The following is a 20231-nucleotide window of genomic DNA, read 5'->3' as shown; positions in this document are numbered from 1 at the left end:
GCAGCCTCTGCAGATTGTGAGTAGATGAAAGGGGTCTGTTAGATATTGTAGCTGCTTATCTAATGCAGGCAGTCAGTGTGTGATGGTTTAGAAGGGCTTTCAAACATTTCTACCTCTTTCTTTGCTTTTACTTCACTTTATTTTCATTACTTGTAACTTGTAGAGCAGTCGTGAGCTAATAGCTTTGTAAGGCACTTCTGATCCACTTGTGGAGCTTTCCAAAGTGCTCAGCATTTCCTATTTCAGTAGCAGCTTTACTGGTGACTTCAATGGAAGCGAAAGTGAGACCAAGTGCCTCTTAAAAAACCACATTGGTTTCCTCTGCATTTTCTCTTTTTGACTCTTCTAATTCCTAGTATAAAGTTTGTGGTGTCATCAGGTGATAGAGCTAACATTTAAAAATTCAACATATTCCTCGACTTCTTTATTTGATCCTGGTGTCATTGGACAGTGCTTCAGATGAGGGTGCAGTGTGCATGGGGCACACACAGGTATTAATTAGCTGTTAAGAGTTTATCGTTAGGAAAAGGTTCCCACTCAAATCCAGTGTGTCCCTTCGCATACCTTAGGAGTTTTCTCTTTTCTCATACTGCGCATAGGTTTTGCTCTGCGTTTGACTGCTCTGTGTAGGGGAGTCTCTGCTTCCTGCAGTGCTCTCTTTCTAGCCTGAATCTGTCCTTCCATCAGTGACACTTGTAACTGCTGCAGCTTCTTTCTCACCCTGGTACATGAGAAGCTAATGCCTTCACACTCCTCTGTGCTAGCTTCCAAGTATTACAAAGTATTTTTGTGTTCATTGGTTTAAAAAGTAAACCCACTAAACCCACCTGCAGTACTTACATAAACACACGTTGAGATCTCCCAGAACCCTGTGTCTGCAGTGCAGTGTTTATCCACTTGGAGCAGAGATCCAGTTTTCCTTGCCTGGCCTGATGTCAAGCATAATGGTATTCAGTAAGCCAAACCCTAAAAACTTGGGGCAGTTCTTTATTTGTCCTTGCTTAGGCAGAACTCGCTTAGGTGCTGTGGGAGCTTTCCCACAACGGGAAGTAAGGTGCATCCAAGAGCCCTCCAGCAGGAGGGCTCACAGAGATGTTTGCAGGGTTGGCTCCGTCGGAGGTAAGGGCTGCGCTAGTGTGTAGAGGCTCACCGGAAAAATAATCTGGTCTCTGGTTCTGAGGAACCGGCAGTCTGGGCCAGGTGCCACAGTGCGTGCCACACAGCGCGGGAATGCAGTGATTACACAGCTTTTCTCCTCTGCCACACGTAACATCATGTCGACCTGAAGGGAGACCTTTTGCAAGAGTCAGCTGGAAGATTCACAGGTGCCTGGTCCCATTCACCACCTCCATCTCCTCTCATCTCTGGGAGGTAGGAGTCTCCCTGTGGTCAATATAAAGTGATCCAGCTCATCTGCTCTGATTCCCTTAGTTAAGTGAGTTTGGTGCTTGTTTAAACCCGGTGAAATGTTTGAAATGTGCTTCAGCTGGGTTACACTAGTGTGAGCTGCCCATGAGCACACGGATGCGGTCGGGTGATATGAATGTGTTTAATAATTACTTCACTATTGGAAAGGGGTTTAACAAAGGTTCTGCTCGTCCATGGAAATGAAAAGTACAGTTTTTGCTTCAGATAGAACACATGGAGGTTAGTAAAGCTCAGCGCTGACCTCTCACTCTCTTGCTGAAAGAGTCAGGTAGAGCCAGGCAATACTCTACTGACCTGCTTTGGTAACTCCATGTTTTCAGCCAACTTTTATCTTGAAGAAGCAGCAACAAAGCATTTATTAGTAAAATTGTCCACACGGCTTGTCTGTATCAGTTACATAACCGAAATACGTTTTGCTAGTAGCTAGAGCTTCTGGCCACCAGGCAAGACTTGGACAGGTTTCCTCATGATCTAGTGGAGCTTCATAACTGCATGGCACAGCACCTCATCACAGTTGAGCGGAGTTGTTCATTTTGCTGAAGTAAGAAGCTAGGCACAGAACAAAATTATATCAATTGCCCTAAGAAATGCTTCCCAATGTGCTTGTCGCAGGTGAGATGTCCAGAACATCTGTCTGCGGTGTGACACTGCTTGTGCAGGGTTTTGTATGTCAGTCCAAAACCTGAATCTGCTTAGCTGTGTGTACATGCATGTGCTTGCGTGCATATATGTATGTGTATCTGTATATGCATACAGACTTACTAAAAAAAAAAAGAGGTTTCGAAGCCTAAAGCCAGTAATGCAAGGAAACCAAAATCACAGGGCATGATTTGCTCTGTGGTTTTGAGAGAACCACATCTTTTCACAGTTCCTGCCTTCAGCATGCCAAGCCCAGGAATTCCAAACAAGACTCGATTTGCTGAGAAATGTGGTGAAAAAGACACTTTCACATGATTGATATTTAGTTTGCGTATGTCTGCAGCAAAAGATAGGATGTTTCTCGTCCTCCTTCAATGTCCCTCAATACAGCAGGAGTAATCTGATTGCTTTATATGCCCCTCTGTGGAGCGCAGTTTTCCTGGTTTGCTGGTGGGATTCATCTTTTCGTGAATACACCTTCTATTGCAAACCATGGAAGTCTTACATATTGATTTTATCCTGCTTTTGTCTTAAACTGAGATCACTTTCCATTTGCATTCCTGTAAGAATAAAGCACAAGTGAAGTTTACCCCGCTTGTAGGCTCAGGGGTAACCTGAACCTGATGGTGGCCAGGGCTGCGTTGTGAATACCCCGGAGGAGCGCTAACACGCATATTCCCCGCAGGGACAGAGAGCATTTCAGGCCTTTGACCCCATCTCTCGAATTTGCCAGCAGGCTTACGGAGTTTGCTGGTTGTGGTTTCTGTGACGGGGATGCGTGTCTGCTGGGAGCTGGACTCTGACCACCCAATGTAATGGCATTATCAAATCGGGAAACACACAGGAAAATCTCTCCTTCTTCTTCTGTACTACCCTTGCTGAATCTTTAATAGCTACATTTTTGAAAGATTATTGTAATGCAGTGTTCCTGGCGTCTGTAAACAACACTACTAACAGCAGCACACAAATGCATTGTCAAAGTCTGTTAATTTGGGAATCCAGGTAAGAAAATATGTAACTTAGCAGTGCTGTGTTTCAGGAGGATTAAAGACATGCGCAAACTTGAAACAGCATCCAAAATCATTAACTTGTACTGGATTTTCCAGGTAGCTCAGTAAAGTCTGGATTAGGTTCAAATATTCCTCGAACATCCATGTATTAAATAATGGAAAATTTTTAGTCTTGTACAGCCAAAGGCTAAAGAGTTTGATTGCTTCAACATTTTAATTTAAACTAAACAGATGGTTGATTGTGATACTTGACCAGGGTCATAAAAATGAAAAGATAATGTGCCAAAATCACAAAATAAGTATTTCCAACATCTTTCCCATATCACCAATAGCATGTTTAGACATTGTGCAATCAGCACTCGCTATCTCGCAGACAGGAACCCTCCTCCCAAAACTACCACCAACCCTCTGGAGACCTAAATTGCAATTTTGTGCTGTCTGTCTCCATCATTAATTCAGAAGTCCCTTTGATAGCATCAAGACTTCCCTTTGTTTTGATAAACCGGAGTCTCTTACAAAACGGTCAGAGCTGAGCAGTGGGGCAAAGCTGAAGGTGCAGCTCCTAGTGCAGCGGAGAAGGGGCCTGCGAGTGAGGCACTGGTGTTTGAGCCAGAGCTTTAGGGGACTTGAAAAATGTCCCAGCAGAATAATTCAGGCATGACCATAAAGAATGGTTTGGAAACTCATTGCCCATAACTGGAGAGAAATTAAAAGGATGATTTGTAAATACTAGGTAAAAAACTAGTAAGAAGGCTGCAGGACATTTGATCAGCTTATTTTCCTATTGTCTAGTTTGCTTAGAAGCTTTCAAGGAGAAACTATATTTTCTTTTATTTGTAAACAGTTCATACAAGATATTTCAAATTTCCCTGGATGCCCTCTGAGCTGGCTAATGTTGATTAACCTACCAGTCAAATGTAGCATTCATTTGAGCCCAGCAGAGCCTGCATGTATGGGCTGGCCCTGGCAGACGCTCCTCACCTGCTGAGCCTGGTATCGCTCAGCCCTTTGGGCCAAAGAACAGGAAATTAGGAACAGCCGTCAAAACCTTTTGTGCAGCTGTGTGGTCTGTAGCTACTAGGTGAGCGGTTGGGCTCTGGGAAGGTCTGGGATACGCTGTGCTCGGTGCGTTTATTGGGATTGCCCTGCCCCTTGGAGAAAGCCTACATCAAGGTCTATGCTGACGTGTTCCTCAGAGCGGCAGTTGCCATGGCTGTGAAACATAATCTCCGTAGATCTGGGGTAGTATCGCATCAGATGCGTAGCTTCTGGTTTGGTGAGCTAATAAAAAGCCACGAGCGGTTTATCCTTCCGTGAGACTTCCACGGCTGCAGAAGCAGTTAAGACTGCGCGAGGCAGCTTCTCCCTGCTCCTGGTGATTTCTCGTTGTACAGGCTATTAACTTTGAGAGATGATGGGGTTTTGTACCGTAGCTACTACAGTGCCATGGAAACTAGATATTTGTACTTCGGGGTGTGATTAAGATGAAGACTTGCTAAGTCTTAGTTGTGTCATTTCAGAAAGCAAGCCAGAAGTGGTTGTTTTGTGCTGACCGTGCCCACTGGATCCTGCCTGTGCATGGGGATTGCTGCGTAATTTGAGGATTCTTTGGGTGAAGCTGCCAGTATGAGGCTTCCAGGGCTAAGGGACCACCTGCCGGTGACGAGATGCTCAGTAGCCCTCAAAAGTTGACCTAATTCTGCCTCTGTTGAAATCATAGGGAATCTGTTACAAGGGCATGGTTAAGCCAATGAAGAAAGCATTTGAAAATCCCCCATAAAATAGCAATTGCAAATAAATTTGGCTGCTATTATTAAGTTTGGACTTCAGTTTTCTTAATGTTAGAGGGCATCTGTATCCAGGAGATCTTAATGGACCTTGGAGTCAGGAAGCTTTTCTACTGCAAATCAGTTCTAAATGTGGCTAAATCAGTACATTAACTCGTTGCAGCAATGAAGGGTTACGGAAATAAACCTCCAAAACATGAATGTAACCATCTGGAAAGCTTTTGTGCAGGCTGATTCCTTGTGTAAGTGCTTTGGTTAGGTAGCGTGTGGACAGCCGTGATGTGGAGTCCCTGGAGGGCTGCCCGAGGCTGGTGGTCACTGAGACTTGCCTGCATCAGGTCGCTGTTGCGTCTGAGGCACTGAAGGGGAGCGTGATCTTCATCTCGTTCGGACCTTGCCCGCTCCTGAGGCTGAGCTCTGAACTACGGCCCAGGTCTCAGCACGTGTGGACCAGCTCTTACGGCTGTTGTCCGATTGACTCAAGGAAAAACTTAAAAATCAGCTTCTTAGTAGAAGAAATTAGGTTTTAAATTTGCCTTCTAAAATGTGCAGGCTTCAAGCCCATGTGAGATCAGGCTTCCGCAAGTTCAGACCAGAGTGTGAGTTCCCTGTGAACAATCAATGTAGCTCAGTCCTGACTTGGCCAAAGCATCCAGCTCTGGCATCAGTTAAATGTTTACATTGCCCCCCCCCCCCTTTTTATATAAATTGTGCTCTATTAGCATACGTTTCACAGTGTATCCTTGTGTTTCAGCCTCTTTATAAATTTGGCAGTTTGTGCATTAATCAACATCAGCCAATGTAAAATCCTAGGCATGAGGTCGAAGCCGTCAAATGTGCAACATTTACTGTTTCATCATACGCAGCCAATAAGTCAAGTTGCAATGCATGCCTTGTACCAAGAGGATATGGTATAAAACAGAGTGTGTTTACACTAGGGAGACTTCTGTGTATTTAAGGAGTAATTGTTTCAGGACCGTTCATTAATTCACGAGCTGACACGGGTACATTTTTCCTCTCTGCAAAAAAATAATTATCGAGCTCAAAAAATAGTAATGAATTTGCGTGTGGTGGACGTTGACTGTAATTTTCTTTTACAAGTTCTGAGTTTAATTGTGAATTGGTAGTAGCCTTATCCATTACAGTCATCTCCGGCCCTCAAGCGCTGAGGTGCAAGGAGTTACAGTGTGCTGCGATTTATGGTGGATGTAAATGCTTTCTTATTTGCCCTCCCTGTATTTGACTGTGTTTTGCTACTTTAAAGCTTTTGCGGGTGAATTCAGTGCGGTGGCACTGATGGAAGCCAGGGACGGAGCAAGCAGGTGCAAAACGAAGCGCCGGCTGGGCACTTCGTTCCTCCTCTGCAAACGCGTCTGTGCCAGAATGTGCGCTCGTGGGCGGCCTCTTTCGTGGGGGGAGGAACGGGAACCTATGTGCATGCTGGGTCAGCAGAGTGGCATGCCCCCCAAAACGCCCGTGTGCCCCGAGGCCTGCAAGCAGACCCCATCGGCAAAGCCGGCACTGTACTGGGTGCGGGCAAGGGCGTCTCGTCTGTGCAACAGTGTCTTCTCCCTGCTCGGAGGGGTCCAAGCAATCTTCACGCGTAGAAGAAAAAAACCTTAGTTTTCCCTTTTTTGGTTAGGAAAGGCCCTAACTCGTGCACGCAGGTGTTGCTACCACGGTGCTGCCCAACTGGGTGACCAGCGCACAGTCGCCTCCTCCTCTTCGTACCTGTCACCTTCACGCAGCAGTGCCCCAGGACGCCCTCCTCCCCTTCCTTGCCCTCCCGATGGGCAGATGACGGCTTTTCGTGACTCCTCTGGTTCTCCTCACCCCCTTTTGGCCCAGTGTGGTTGTGCGGTTGCCTCTTCCGCTTCCGTCTTTCCATCAGAGGTGCGCAGAAGAGGATAGCTCGGGGCAGGGAGAGAAGCCCAGTGCTATCTCCGCCAGCTTAGGAGAGGTGGGAGGTGGACATTTATTACGCAGATTCCCAGCCGGTGTCGTTTTGCACTGCAGGCAGCTGCGCTCTCCTCCCTCCTGGTTGTTCCTACGGAAAATCGGATTCTGTGGCCTCAGTGTCTGATCGCAGCTGCCTCTACGGGCACGGAGAAGGGCGTTCCCGCCGCTCAGAGGTCTTCCTCCCCTCGCTGGTTTTCATCCTTTGGTCTTTCGGGTTGCGCAGGTTACAAAAATCTGTGCCTGGGCGAAGCACTGAGGGTTTCCCGCGCCCGCCGGCCTTGCTCCTGCCGTAGCCTCATCTCTGCGCTAGCGGTGGAGTCAGGAGGGCTCGAGGTGCCGTTCGCTTACCCGTAAAGCGCTGTGGTTTCAGGTTAGCGTCGAAGCCCAGGCTTCCGGCCGTGCGGAGAGCGTCCCTCTGCCTCCTCGGCAGCCGAGGCGGCGGCCCCGCGGCTTCGGGCGGCGCGCGAGGACGCCCGGGGTTTCCGAGAGGGGCGGTTCGCAGGGGCTCGCGCTGCTGAAGCTCCCGTCGGGTCGACGCGCTTCTGCAGTTCGTAAGCACAAAGACCCAACTGTGAGCTATGAAATGCTGGCGCTCGGCCAAGCGGCCATTTCTTCCCTTCGTTCCCCGTCTTTAAAGCTGTGGGTTGCTCCAGGGTGCAGTGTTTTGCTCTTCTTAAGTGGAACTGTTAACGACCCAATTTAAGCGATGTAAAGTGCACCCAGATTCCACAGTGACTTCTAAATCCATATAACATTAATGATAATCTGTAATTAATAGCTGCAGTGAAAAGGAATTGTAGTTCAGTAATTAGAAGTTACGATTAAAGTATTTGGATATAAAAAGGGCTCTTAAAAACCTCCTCTTCTGAGAGACAGCTCTGATCCAACAGAAGAAAACAGTTTTCAGCAGTTACAACCGCAGCCAAAGACCCAGTTACTAAACATTTTGCAGTCGGCCCTGACCTGTGTCTGTCATTAGGTTACTGCCGGAATGGATAAAGATGCTTTAAGGGTTCGCAGGTATCGGGCATGAAGCGGCTACGTGGTCGCGCGGCGGGTGCGCGGCGGGTGGGCGAAGCCTTGGGCTCCGCCGCGGCCCGGGGAGCGGGGGGCGGCTGCGGAGGCTGCCGGCAGAGAGGCTCTGCGCGGCGCCCGCGCCGACGAAGGCGCCGCCGGCGCCCGGGAGCTGCTCGGAGAGCTGTGGTGGGTTGTGGCGTAAGAGGAATTCATACCCGTTCCCAGGCTTGCGCTAAATTAAATCATCTCGCTGCGCTGCTGGTTTTGAAGCTGAAGATTAATGCAGCGTACGTTTGAAATCCCCAGAGCTTGAGTTGTTCATGGGTGTTGAAGATTTCCCTATCTAATGCCAATTATTAACATACCTTAGGCTATCGGTAATGCTAGACCACAGATAACTAGCAGATAGATATGCTTAAAAGTTTTATGTTCCAAGAGTAATGAACAAAATTAACCGTTTGAAAGCCATTAGCCCTGTGCAAGCGGTGTCCCGAGGCCGAGGGCCGAGGGCGCGCCGAGGACAGCTGTGCCGGCGCGCGGGAGCACGGCCCGGCCCGCCGAGCTTGGCCTCGGCTCCTCCCGCCGGAGCGCAGGCGGCTGCGGGGCAGCCGGTTACTTCCCGTGGAGCACCGGGAGGGGAAACGCTGGCGTGCGGCCTTTCGTCTCCCTTACCAAACAGATCTTCAGGTAAAGTCTGTTCTGTAGGGTTTTTTACATACAGTTTTATTTAGGCAAAATTTGAGGGATGTATTATGGCGATTTCAGTACGAGGCCAATTTTTAAGCAGACGGGAAAATTAGCAAATAATAGGTAGTATCCACGACGGTCTCCAGAAGGTATGTCTCGATTTCCGTCAGCCCCTGCAGGGTGGGCTGCGGGTGGTTTGGCGAACGGCTGATTGCAAGACGTCGCCTCTTGGGCGACCGGATGAAAACGCTGGGGGAACGTACAGAGCATCAGCGAAACAGAAGAGGCAAAAGGAATAAAAGGAAGATGATGGAGATATGACTAAGAAGAAGAACAGCCAAGAGGCATATTTGTGGGAAGATCTCGAAACAGATCAGTCAGGTAGGAACTAGACGGGGAGCGAGATGAAGCGTACGTGTGGAATGTGCAGAAAAGCAAAAAATTCTCAACGCTTGCTAAGTTAATTAAGCTTTGCTCTAATTTTGAATAACTTCATCTCTGATTCCTGTTTTGCGAATATTATTTCCAGGTAGGCTAGCTAATGGGGTCTGTTTTCTGAAGAGTTTTATTCACCCTTTTAAGCAGCACTGAGGTTTATAAAAAACACACTGAACAAAAATTTTATGGCTGTTATAGAATGGAGCAAAATAGTACGAATTTATGCAGTGATCCAAAATAACTCTACTGGGGTATTTTTAGTAGGCATCTGTGTACAAGATACAAGACATTTGTGTACAAGAAGTATCCGTCTACAGTCACAGATTGTGGGCATTGCTTGAAGTGACTGAGCGTCACCAAATATAAAGCCCAGAAGTGAGGGACCTTTCTGTGCTCCTCTCGGGGCGGTTGGGCTACCTTTAAAACATGCACTTGAAAATAACGGTGTCCTCCATGTCTTAACACATTGCAGACTCTTAATTTGGGTTGATTCTCATATTCTTCAGACTGGAGCATTATTTTAGGGCGGCCTTTCAAAACGTAGGGGGCTTGGAACATTTTCCGTGTGTAACAGAAACCGCTAGGTCTCTAAGAAGTCTCCAGGATCTCGATAGGAGTGAAGACGTTTCAGTGTTGCTTTGGGCTCCACCTTAGAAAATTCCAGCTGTGGTTTCCAGAGTTGGAAAATACCTGTTAGAAAAAAAAGATGACAGCTCCGCTGGTAGCAGTGGATGGGGATCTGAGTTTTGAAGCATGTTCTTTAAAAAGGTGATAGCAGTTTCTCTGCACTTCTTGCTGGATGAGCGGTGCAGGAACATCTCTTTTCCAGTGAAAAATGTCAGACTTCCAGTTCTACAGGTTTTTATTGAAACTTTTGCTCCACAATAGATATAAAATATTTATTGGAGGTTAGACCAGAATTATTCTGCCCGGCTCCCTTGTTAAGTCGTCCTGTCTTGGCCTTCCTGGCAGCGTGGGGTTGCTCTCCATTAGGACGTGTGCTCAAGTCTTGCCTATTCGCGCTTGCAGTGTCTCATGTGATGGGGGCTTCATCGCTTCCCTGGGCACGTACCTTCACCACGTAACTGATCCCACTCCGGGTAGCTTCAGAAAGAGATTCACAAATGGAAGGATTCTGATTCCATGTAGCGTCAGCTGGAATTTGTATAGTTTATAGAGTTTGTGTAGCTTCTAACTTTCTGGTTATTCTAAATATCTCCGTGCTCTTTTTGGCATTTTGAGTATCCCATGGTGAGATTTGTATTGCATATATTGCAGTCATATTCATGTGTGCATCAGAAAAAATTATTAACTCCAGACTGTCTTTTGGATTTATAGTTAGAGAGTAGAATGACCCACTGGGGTGATCTAAAGACAGAAGATTCCAATTAAGAAGACACATTACAATGTGTATTTTTTGTTTTAACGAGACATATTGTCTGCTTAAAAAAGATATATTTCCCTAAGACCTGGGATTTTCACCTCTGCACCCGAGAAGAAAGCCCGTCGGAGCCAGCATTTCTGCTGGGGGTGTCGGGTCCCCCGCGGAGCAGTCCTGCACGTCTCGCGCTTTGCTTATACTGCCTTGCAAACAGCATTGACATCCGCAGGCTTATTTTTCTCTCTGCTTTGTTTCCATATCACAGATTTATTTCCCATTAACATCTTCCATCATTTCTGGGTTTGGTGTCATCTTAGTTATCTGCCTTCTTCCTGTTTTGACTTACAGTCTCTTTTCTTCATGTTAAAATGCACGGCCCAGAGACAGGAATTAAGCCGGGCACAGAGCCCGGGTCTCCGGGGCCGTCCAGCCCCTCGCCGGCTCTGTGCCGCGGCAGCGCAGGCACCGGGCTGTGAGTAATGCCTGCTTGGGGTGAGAAAATGAGACGGTCGTGGGGGCCTGCGATAAGAACGGGCTCTGCAGTTCTTCTTCCAAGGCAGATTTTTGTAAACCTTATTGAAGTTTATTTAATCACAGAGGCTTTTAAAGGACTGTCTTGTGTGAAATTCTCTCTGCGCTTATGCGGCATGGTAATAAAATGAGCTGTTAGCCAGCTTGTCTCTGGGGAGTGTATCTGAATACGCTGTACGTGGCTTTTCACGGAACTTGTAATTGACTGCTGTGATTTCTCGTTAACTTAAGACCAGCATTTCTTAATAATGGTGGAGATTTGAAGGGATACTTATCTTTTATGTATGAAGGATAAGATCATTTATCTGAGATGCTTCCATTTATAAATAAAATCTTAACGGGATAATGGTTCTCTTCACTGATCACATTTCTCAGATTGACTTTTTCAAAACAATTGTATTGTTTGGGTAGAGGAAGCAGGATATAAGGCAGTTTTAATAATTAAGGATTAGTTTTTAAACTCCTCATCGGTATCCAGTTACAATATCAAGCGGATGTTCTTTCTTTCTTTAAATGGGAGCGGCAAATGAGCAAGGCTGGTTCCTTGCCCCAAGTGTAAGTTGATATGTAAACCCTGCACATCCTGTACAACAGCTTTGACTCCAGAGGGAGCAATTGAAGCTTGGGAAGTTTTACAGCTCAGCTGGCAACTGAAGGGAATAGATGGGCCACTAGAGATTTAAGTGATCGATACCGAGCGCCTCTCCATAGTGTCCTCCAGATCTCCTGTCTGTCATTCTGGATAACTAGCTTTGCAGGCCTTCTTCAAAACCATCATTTCTCTAACTCAGGGTTAGCACATTTCACTTGAATACACGTGAGAGGAAGCCAGTACCTCCTGGTGATGGCCATACCATGTTTACTGCATTTGGCACATTGCATGGTTCAGTTGGGCAGCACAGCAGTGCCCCGTGTGTTGGTTTGCTATGATAGGTGATAAGGTCTACTCCATGAGCTGCCTTATCTTCATGGTGCTTTCCATCCAAAGTTGGACAGTAAGGATGCGTGGGTCTTGGTGAAAATTTTTGAGGCTTGGCAGTGGTGTGGTGGGCCATCAAGTGCTGTAAAGACTAAAATAAGTCTATGTAATGCTACTTGCAATCAAGAGGTCTGTTCGTGTGTGTAAAGATCACCTTCTCCTTGCACCCTGGTCTGCTCTGTAACATACCCAGCACCCCGTGGCACTGCTGAGGTGGTGGATGCCCAGGCAGCTGTGTGCACTGTGGTAGCCCATTGCAGCTCTACGCCGGCGCACGTGGCTGGCCTTCGATCCTTCTGCCCGCCAGGGCTCACCTCTCCCCATTGCGGCAGCAGGGAGCACACCTCACCTTCTGCGGGAATGAACTGGGTTCAGGTTTGGCCTGAAGGTTAATAATGCACGTTTTTTCCGAGGAGAGGTATCATCGTTCTCACTTTCACGTACAGCAATCCTAAGTTGTCATAGTTAAAAACTAAAGTAATGTGTGTCTGCTGGATTTTTTTTTCCTTAGTTACTTTTGTATTCTGCACTAACTTTGGATTGATGATATCTTCCTGTGCTGCTGAGTTGCTCTGCATATTCCTTTCCATCAAAGAAAATGTTTAGTAAGGGCACAGTATGTGCTTTCAAATAGCCAATTTAATTCAGGAATATCAGGAAAAATGATATTGACACAAGACGGAGAAGTGGCAAGAAGCAGCAGTGTTTTGTTTTGGTTTTTATTTACAAAACACTACAACCGCAGAGTGCTTCCCACAGTGAGCTTGAATGGTCTAGAGCGGGAGTCCAAAGTCAGCTCCACGAAGGGCTCGGTCCCCGCGGGGCACCTGGCCTCTTGCCCGCTTTGCACCGCGTGCCTGTCTCACCAATAGCTGTTTTTAACTTACTGGAGAAATGTGAGCCTGCCGCCTTCTATAGTGCCGTCTTCTAATGTGGTTTCTTGTATAGACTGATGTCTGTCCTGCAAGATTTATGGCTATTTTTTCAAAGTCTGCTTAAGAAAACATTAATATTAATGCTGTACAGGTATAAATAATAAAACGTCATATTTGGTCGTGATATAGTTAGTGTTTTTTCTTGCATTTTGGTTATTGTGTGCTAGCTGTCTGCAGAATACAGGTTATTTGTGGGATCTTAATGCAAGAGTATTTCCAGGTGAACAAGAGTAATATTATCTACATGAAATGCCTTGTCCTGCTGCTGGTGGTGCAACCTGCGAATGCATGAGTAGCATGAAATCCAAAATTTGGGGAAAGCTCAAAAAAAGCACACGGCATGTCCAAGCTTTGTCCAAGTCCCTCTCTTTTCTTCTTCATCCCAGCATGTGTCTCTTGGAGGGTTTTGATCACCCGCCTGCAAGAACTGCCCTGTTTCCCGGGCAGGGACCCCCGGTAGGCCAAGGAGGCCGAGCGTCCCAACCACCACCCCTGCCCAGGGCGTCGTTTTCACCTCAAATTGGCCCTTTGGCTGTTTGTCACCTAACGCACATCTCAGCTTCATCCCCTGTACCGGTGTCCAGCTGACTGCGTGGTGGTGGTCGTGGTGTCACCGCGGTGACACCATGGTCAGGCGCTCAGCGGCGGTGGTGGCTCCCGAAGTCTCCCAGCCACATGGGCATTTGCGCACACGGATCAGGCAGAAGTTGAGCTGCTGTCCACAGAAGCATACGAGATAAGGAGCAGTAAAGTGAGGAAGGTGTTTGTGGCTGTTGGTTCCTACCTGCTAGCGTCGGGAAGAAACCACAGCCCACAAAGTCCAGGCAGGTTCATCGTGGTCCCCGGAGCAAGTCTCCTCGGGCAGAGAAGTGGGAGCTGGAGCCTGCGCTGCGCCTACAGCACCGCGGAGGTGGCATCCATTTGGGAAAATATTTATTTTACCAAAGCATAAGAATGTTAAAAAGTAAAGCAAGAAGAGGTATGAACGCAGCGGGCCAAAATCGCGGGACGCGTGAACGAGCGTCGCTGTCTTGCCACCGGCGCCGCGCGTTTCCCGCCGGCTGGGGACGCGGCCCCGGCAGCGAGGCTGCGCCCGGGCCGGCACGCGGGCTCCCCGGCAGCTCGCATGCCTCCGAACGCCGTGTTTACCTTGGAAATACTTGACAGAGGCTTAAATAAGCAGTGCTACCAGGTGGGCTTTTAAGAAAGAAGATATTTATAGAGAGTGTAGCGGCTGGATCTGAGCTTAACTACCTTGCGCGTTTGGGTGAGTTTGTGTTTACAGGTTTTTGTGATCTTTTTATGAAGTGAAATAGTTACTGATCAAATGAACGCAGAACGTAGCCTCGCTCTGGCCCAGTTTTATCAGTGAAATTGTGTTCTAGGTAAGAAATGACCAGGAACAAGCTAAAGGGGTGGTGTCAAAATACAAATAATATGCCTCACAATATTTGTGGTTTCATGTGGCTGGTGCTTGGCTTCGCGGCTCTGCAGGTACTTTCCATCCCATGGTCAGGACCTTGGTGCCACTGCCGAGCGTGGCCCTTGGCCAAGGGCAGGTGCAGGCTTCCCGGGTGACGGGACATACGTGGGACACTGCGTCTCCCAAGGCAGGTGAACATGGTGGCAACCATGTGGCAGCACAGCCCCCTTCTTCGTCCTTCCCCTGGGCCTCCAAGCTCTATGGGGCGATTGGGTCTGAGGGATCTCGCTGGAAAAACGCTCCTCTTGAGGTGTCCTAGGAGCTTCCTGGTGGGCACGGTGTAGGAGGTGGCAGCACCGCTGCTGCCACCACCAGCGTGCAGCTATGGGCTCGTGCCGCTGACGGTGACTTTGCAAAGGCGCTGGGGGAGCCCAGCAGCCGGCTCCCCATGGACACGGCCCTGCCGCCTCAAGCCATCTGGAAGCAGTAGTTATGCGTTCTTCATACGGACATTTAGTTAAAACATCTATCTTCACATACAAGGAGATGTTTTAACACAACTGGGGCTGGACCTGTGCTGCCCATGCCCGTGCCGCAGGCCTCTACTGCTGGCTGTCGGCATTGGCCAAATGTTCAAAAAAAAAAAAAAAAAAAAAAAAAAAAAAGAAAGGTGGAAAAATAAATGTAAATGAAGGCCACCCTCCACCTTCCTGCCAGGGAAAAAACCATCGTAGTAATGCGGAAATGCTACTGATGTCCACATCGACCTTTCAAGCCTGTGTTTGCTCGAGTCCTGCAGGGACTGTTTGTACAGGCAGCCCTGTTAACTCCAGCGCGTGAACCGTGTCTCTTCTTGGGCACGCGGGTTTGCAGCATTAAAATCGCTTGTAAACGCTAATGGGTGACATGTTCGGGAGCGCCGCAGCATTTGTGTTTTGCTGAGACTCGATTAGCCATAACACTGCAGAGTCCTTCTACCTCTATAAAAATCAGAGAGAGATATTTTAAGATGGGCTAAATCCATCTAAGAGGTCAGTGGCTTAATTAACACAAGGCCTCACAGTGACAGCACTGGAAAACAAATTCCAGCGCTGGCCCGGTGCCTTTTTCCACTTTACCGGTTCTGCTGCCCATATGTTTCAGCCTGCCAAAACAGAGCATCTAGCACATTTTAGTAATCAGTGTTCAGATCTTTCAAATCATCTTATGACTGTGACGGCAACTTTAAAAATACCTCTTAGCCTCCCGATGATACAGACCAAGTATGTTAACTGCATTTTTTTTCTACTTTTCCCTTTCAGGAGCAAATTCGTCAGTTGTTGCTGATTTCATGCCTACATCTTCATGGAACATCTCAAGCGAATTAGATAAAGGTAAGTGGACAGAGCAAAATTGGAAGGTGTGAAATTGGATTTTCAGATCTCAGTTCTTACTCTGCACTGGGCCAAATCAACAAGCAAATGGGCATTTGAGATAAACCTGGTTTGCCTTGTGATCTTTTGACATCCAATTACATGCGGTTCTGTGATTTCTGGGGAATGCTGTGTTCATTTCTTGTTCCCATAAAATGTTCCACATGGCAAAAATATTTCAAGATGTGAATTCTGTTGGGTAATGAACTGCTGGACATTTTGTCTGGTGGATCTTAGGATTTGAACTCAAAATTAACAAGCATCAGGCAGTCAGTTTGCTGATGTGTTTTATTAAGGCTTTAAATTAATAGAAAGAAGAAATATTTCAGACATTTCTAAGTGGTAATTACGTGTGATTTCAAACTCTACAAAGGGTATAAATTGTGAAAAAGGGGACATATTTCGTGTTCCCCTTCATTTTCTAAATTATGCACCACCAATTACTTAAACCAAATGACTTAGCTTCCTTTAGCCTTTATTCCAAACCAATGGCCTGCAGCTTTCTGAGTCAATCTGGCCTTTGAAATGCTCCTAACTTAACGTTTACTGTGGAGGATGCTGTTCGCCGCACTAACCGTTCAATTTGTCAAACACTCTCTTTTCATTTGCTTATAACTTTGCCAACCATTAACTATTCAGCCTAAACTTTCCCATAGAGGAGTTGTGCCACAGATGATTTCCCAAACATTTTTGTCTGTATTTTTTGTTTTTTATGAACGTATGTTCGTGATGTTTTATATTTAAGCACGAATATGTTTTCTGCACTTCCGTACGGCTAAAATACAGAGTTTGGGGCACTTTAAGGAGCAGCGAACTCTTGCTTCAAGCACAAGGATGCATCAGTTCTCTGGGCAGCATTTGTTGCTGGGACCGGTTTTCCCTGCAGCTTTGCTGCTGCTAAAATTCGTCTGAGCCCTTGTGCTCTGCGAAACCGCGGTTGGGGCAGGCTTGGGTAGACACTGGCTGGAATCGGAGATCGAAGGCGGCCCGCGGGGCTGTTTGCACCGAGCGCTGTGTGGCGGGAGGGCTGCTGGGGTGCGAGACCCGCTGCGTGCCCAGGCTGCGTGGTGGGGACCGAGCTGGGCTCTCTGCTGGTCCCGGGCTGGTTGCAGAGGACGGAAGTCAAACTGAAAAAGCTCCGGAGAAGCTGAGGAGGGAGAGGCCTTGCTTCCCCCAAGCCAGATGTCAGTTGTTTGTTTGTTTGTTTTTCTTAATTGCTCAAAAATAAGAAGTAAATAAGTGGCCTGGAGCAAGAAAGTTAAGGCCAAAGGACAAGCACTCAAAAGTTAGGAAATGCCGAAGACGGCACTCCAGATGGTCTTAATTCAGGCCTCTCGGGCTGTGCTGGAACAGCGCAACCGTTGCTGACCTCCAGGGTAGATTTTTCTCTAGGACGGCAGCAAAGGAAGGCCCGCGCTCGCAGGAGGGTCAGGGCAGCACCTCATCCTGGGGGACGCTCTCGTCTGTAGCGTCTCCCCAAGCTTTCTTACAGATGGTGTCGTCAGCAAGACCAGGCCTCAGCAAGAAGCACCAGTGGCAGGGTGTGCTGGTCCCTGCTTCTGAATCCTCCGCAGGAGTCTGGGCAAGTGGCGGGGTTATTTTTCACGGGTGATCGTCAGTGATGTATTCTTGCTTCCCTGTCGTGAGCCTCAAGGGTTTCATAGGTAGAGGGCCCGTGGTTTCCCATCGATTACAGGGAAAACCGTGTGCCTCAAATGAAAGCCTGTGTAAAAGGGAGAGATCACAAGTGGTATTGAAGGTAATGTAATGTTACAGTGAATGAAATCTGCTCTGTTCTGAAAAAAGTCCCCCAGTGTCTTCCTTATTGGTACTGATGGGGGGAGAGGGTTGTGTAGGCTGGTTTCTTTAGACCAAACCCATTTTTTATCCAAGCTTTGATTAGGTTTAACCGCAGCGGGTGCTTTTTTCAGCAGCACGTGCCCCACGTGGGCCCTCTCCCAACCCTTCACTGAATGCCCCCGTCTAGGGAAGGGGGAAAGGAGCCTGCCAAGGGCACGGGCTGCGCGCTGCTCCCAAGCGCCCTGCGCGCGGGGTTGTAGCGGGCATGGGTCGGCTCTGCCGCTCTGGCCACCCGGGCGCCGTTTCGGTCGGGGCGCAGCGCAGACAAAGCTCTGGGCGACCGCCGCCGTCCTGGGCGCTGGCTCGCTTCGCTGCTACCGGTGCAGCTTGGCGCGCCGCCGCCGGCGCGAGGAGAGCGTTTTCCGCCTTCGCTCAGGGCACCTGCTGCTGAGCTGCGCGCAGCCGCTGCTCGCCGGGCGCAGGGCTCTGCTCCAAGGGGAGTACCAGCCCCTCGCCCTGTGCTCCTCAGCATTTAGCCTGCTGCAAGCTTGCACACCCAGGCACGGATTTACGTATGTGATTAAAAGACGATTTTTGCCCCAAAGGCTTAGTCGGCGGGGTGGATTCGCCCTGTGCGCCCGCAGGCGAAGCAGGCACACGCGTTTCGTCTTGCCTGAGGACCACGTCGGGGCTTTCATGTGGCAGCTGCCACTTCTCACCGAAGGTGTTGGAAAGTCTAGCTTATATAAACTAAAATACGTGGCCGCACGCACCGCCTTGCGGAGTCGAGACCCTGGAGGAGAAAATTAGGCATGCACTTAGTTTCCGTGTCTTTTGCAAACAAGCACGTCAAGGAATCGCCATCCACTCGTCTCTCCTACAGCCAGCCATGAGGTCCCGCAGCCATCCCCGTAAAACTTATTTTAAAGCCTATTAAGTTCACCACATGAAAGTGGTCTCCAGCCAAATTCCCAGTTAAATGGCAGTCTGTATTAAGTGGCTCCGCCTGCTGACTTTTGAAAATTCGCATCTTGTCCTGGAATATATCTGCTGCATTCGGGACGGAGGAGCAGGCTCATAGTCATGTTAAACAATATTATGCATTTTGAAATAATTACTTAATATGCTGTTTTCTCTAGTTTGGTGGGTTCTGCAGTGATTATCTTACAACTGAGCCCTATTCAGGTTTCAATTTCGATTAAATAAGCTAAATCGACAGCATTAAACAGTTGCCTGTTTATTCTTTTTAACAGGAAATGAATTTAAAAGAGACGCAGCCACCCGTGAAGAGCTGTTGAAAGCAATGATTGATGGGAGGGAGGAGGTGGTTTCTCACCAAAACCTTTTAAAAAAACAAACAAACTATGCATAAAAATTAAAATGATCACTTTCAAAAGAGGAGAAATCTAGCTATGAGCATTTTTCTCTTTTTCTCCACTTGTTCAGCCATGGTGTGCGGGCAGAACATCGCAAGGGAAAATGGGATATGAAAATGTGATCTAATAAATTTTTAATTGTACCAAGGGAACTATGCGTACTTTGGGGAGAAAGGCAGATGGTTGTAGGAAACGGCATGTCTTGGGATGGGTAACGGGCGACGGAGGTCTTCACCCCAGGTTGGTAGCCTGCAGTTTGGGGGTCCCCTTCTCCCCCGGCCCTGGGCTCCCCCTGCTCCATCTCTTTGCTTGGGAAAGGCTGTAGTTTGCAGTGAGCCCTTCTCTTCTCCGAGCCTTCCAAAAAGGGTGAAGAGCCTTCGTTCAGCTGCTTCTCTTCCCCAAGGATGGACATGGAAAGGTAGACCTTCCCTTGCCTCAGATCTCTGTTTATTTATAGGGAAAGAGATAGGCCGGCTTTGGATGGGAGCCTGTTTACGTCTAGTACAGTAGAGGAATTGTTCGGGAACTCTTCATCCTTAGGCAAAGATAACATTGGAGCCACTGCCAGGAAAGAGTCAGCTTGGAAATGTTTTGTATTTTCTGTTAATTGTGAATATGTTTCCACTTCTGTGGCCACTCGCTGGAACAGGACACCTCGACTCTGCAGGAGTGATAAGAGTGGATGCTGTGCGTCTCCGTTCGTTCCTTCCCGTGACCCGTTCCTTCCCCGTTCCCCCCTGCGCCCACCATGGTCTCATGGAGAGCTTCTTCCATCCCGCCAGCCGCCTATGGGGCACAAGCGCTCGCTCAGTGCCTGCAACCCAGCCATGGCCAAGGCCGGTGCCAAGGTCCCCTGCTGGGGGAGGCAGCTTGTGCTACTGTGTCTCCAGCACTTCCTCCCACCAGCGGCTCCTCGCTTGGGCCTACAGCATCCAAGGAAGACGTATTGCTAGGAGCTTTTGCAAAGGTTGCCAGTATGCTTTCTCGCTTCATGGCCTGTCTGCTTTGGCTAGGAAATCTTAGACTTGATCAGTGCTTGGGAACCATTCTCAATTCCAGGTACCTGAGTCCCAAGCCATGGGGTCCACATCAGGACTTCAACCCCCTCCAGCTCAGAGCTTCACTCTGTGCAATGGACCTTGCAGGCATGGCAGAAATTCCCCAGAGAGCTTGACAGCAAGAGTCAGGATCTTGCAAAACACATCCCAAATTCATCAGTGGTTGCTTAAAGTTGCGCTTGGCCATGCCCTTAGTTTCCAAAAGCACGTCCACACAAGAATCACCTCTGGCAGACATCCCCCCCTTGCCACTCGTGTTTGCATCCCCCCTTCCTCTGCTAACATGATCTAGCGGCAGAAAATAACTGAGGAAGGTCAAAACGGGGCATGGGAGGACCGCCGGGTGGACTCCAGTACCCCGTGCCCGGGAC

The 20231-nt window shown here is 48.2% G+C and overlaps 1 protein-coding gene across 1 annotated transcript in view; it reads left to right on the top strand.

Annotated features, from left to right (window-relative positions):
• Window positions 1–20231, top strand: part of ROR1 (receptor tyrosine kinase like orphan receptor 1) — a 156074-nt gene that overhangs the window by 92394 nt on the left and 43449 nt on the right. Inside the window, exon 2 of the mRNA XM_062581653.1 lies at window positions 15516–15587. Coding sequence (XP_062437637.1) covers window positions 15516–15587 — 72 coding nt within the window. The remainder of the gene's footprint in view (window positions 1–15515; window positions 15588–20231) is intronic.

This window comes from Rhea pennata, chromosome 8, assembly GCF_028389875.1.
Source record: "Rhea pennata isolate bPtePen1 chromosome 8, bPtePen1.pri, whole genome shotgun sequence".
NCBI classification, from domain to species: Eukaryota; Metazoa; Chordata; class Aves; order Rheiformes; family Rheidae; genus Rhea; species Rhea pennata.
The sequence above is the reverse complement of the archived record's forward strand: the minus strand, read 5'-3'. Positions and strand labels throughout refer to the sequence as shown.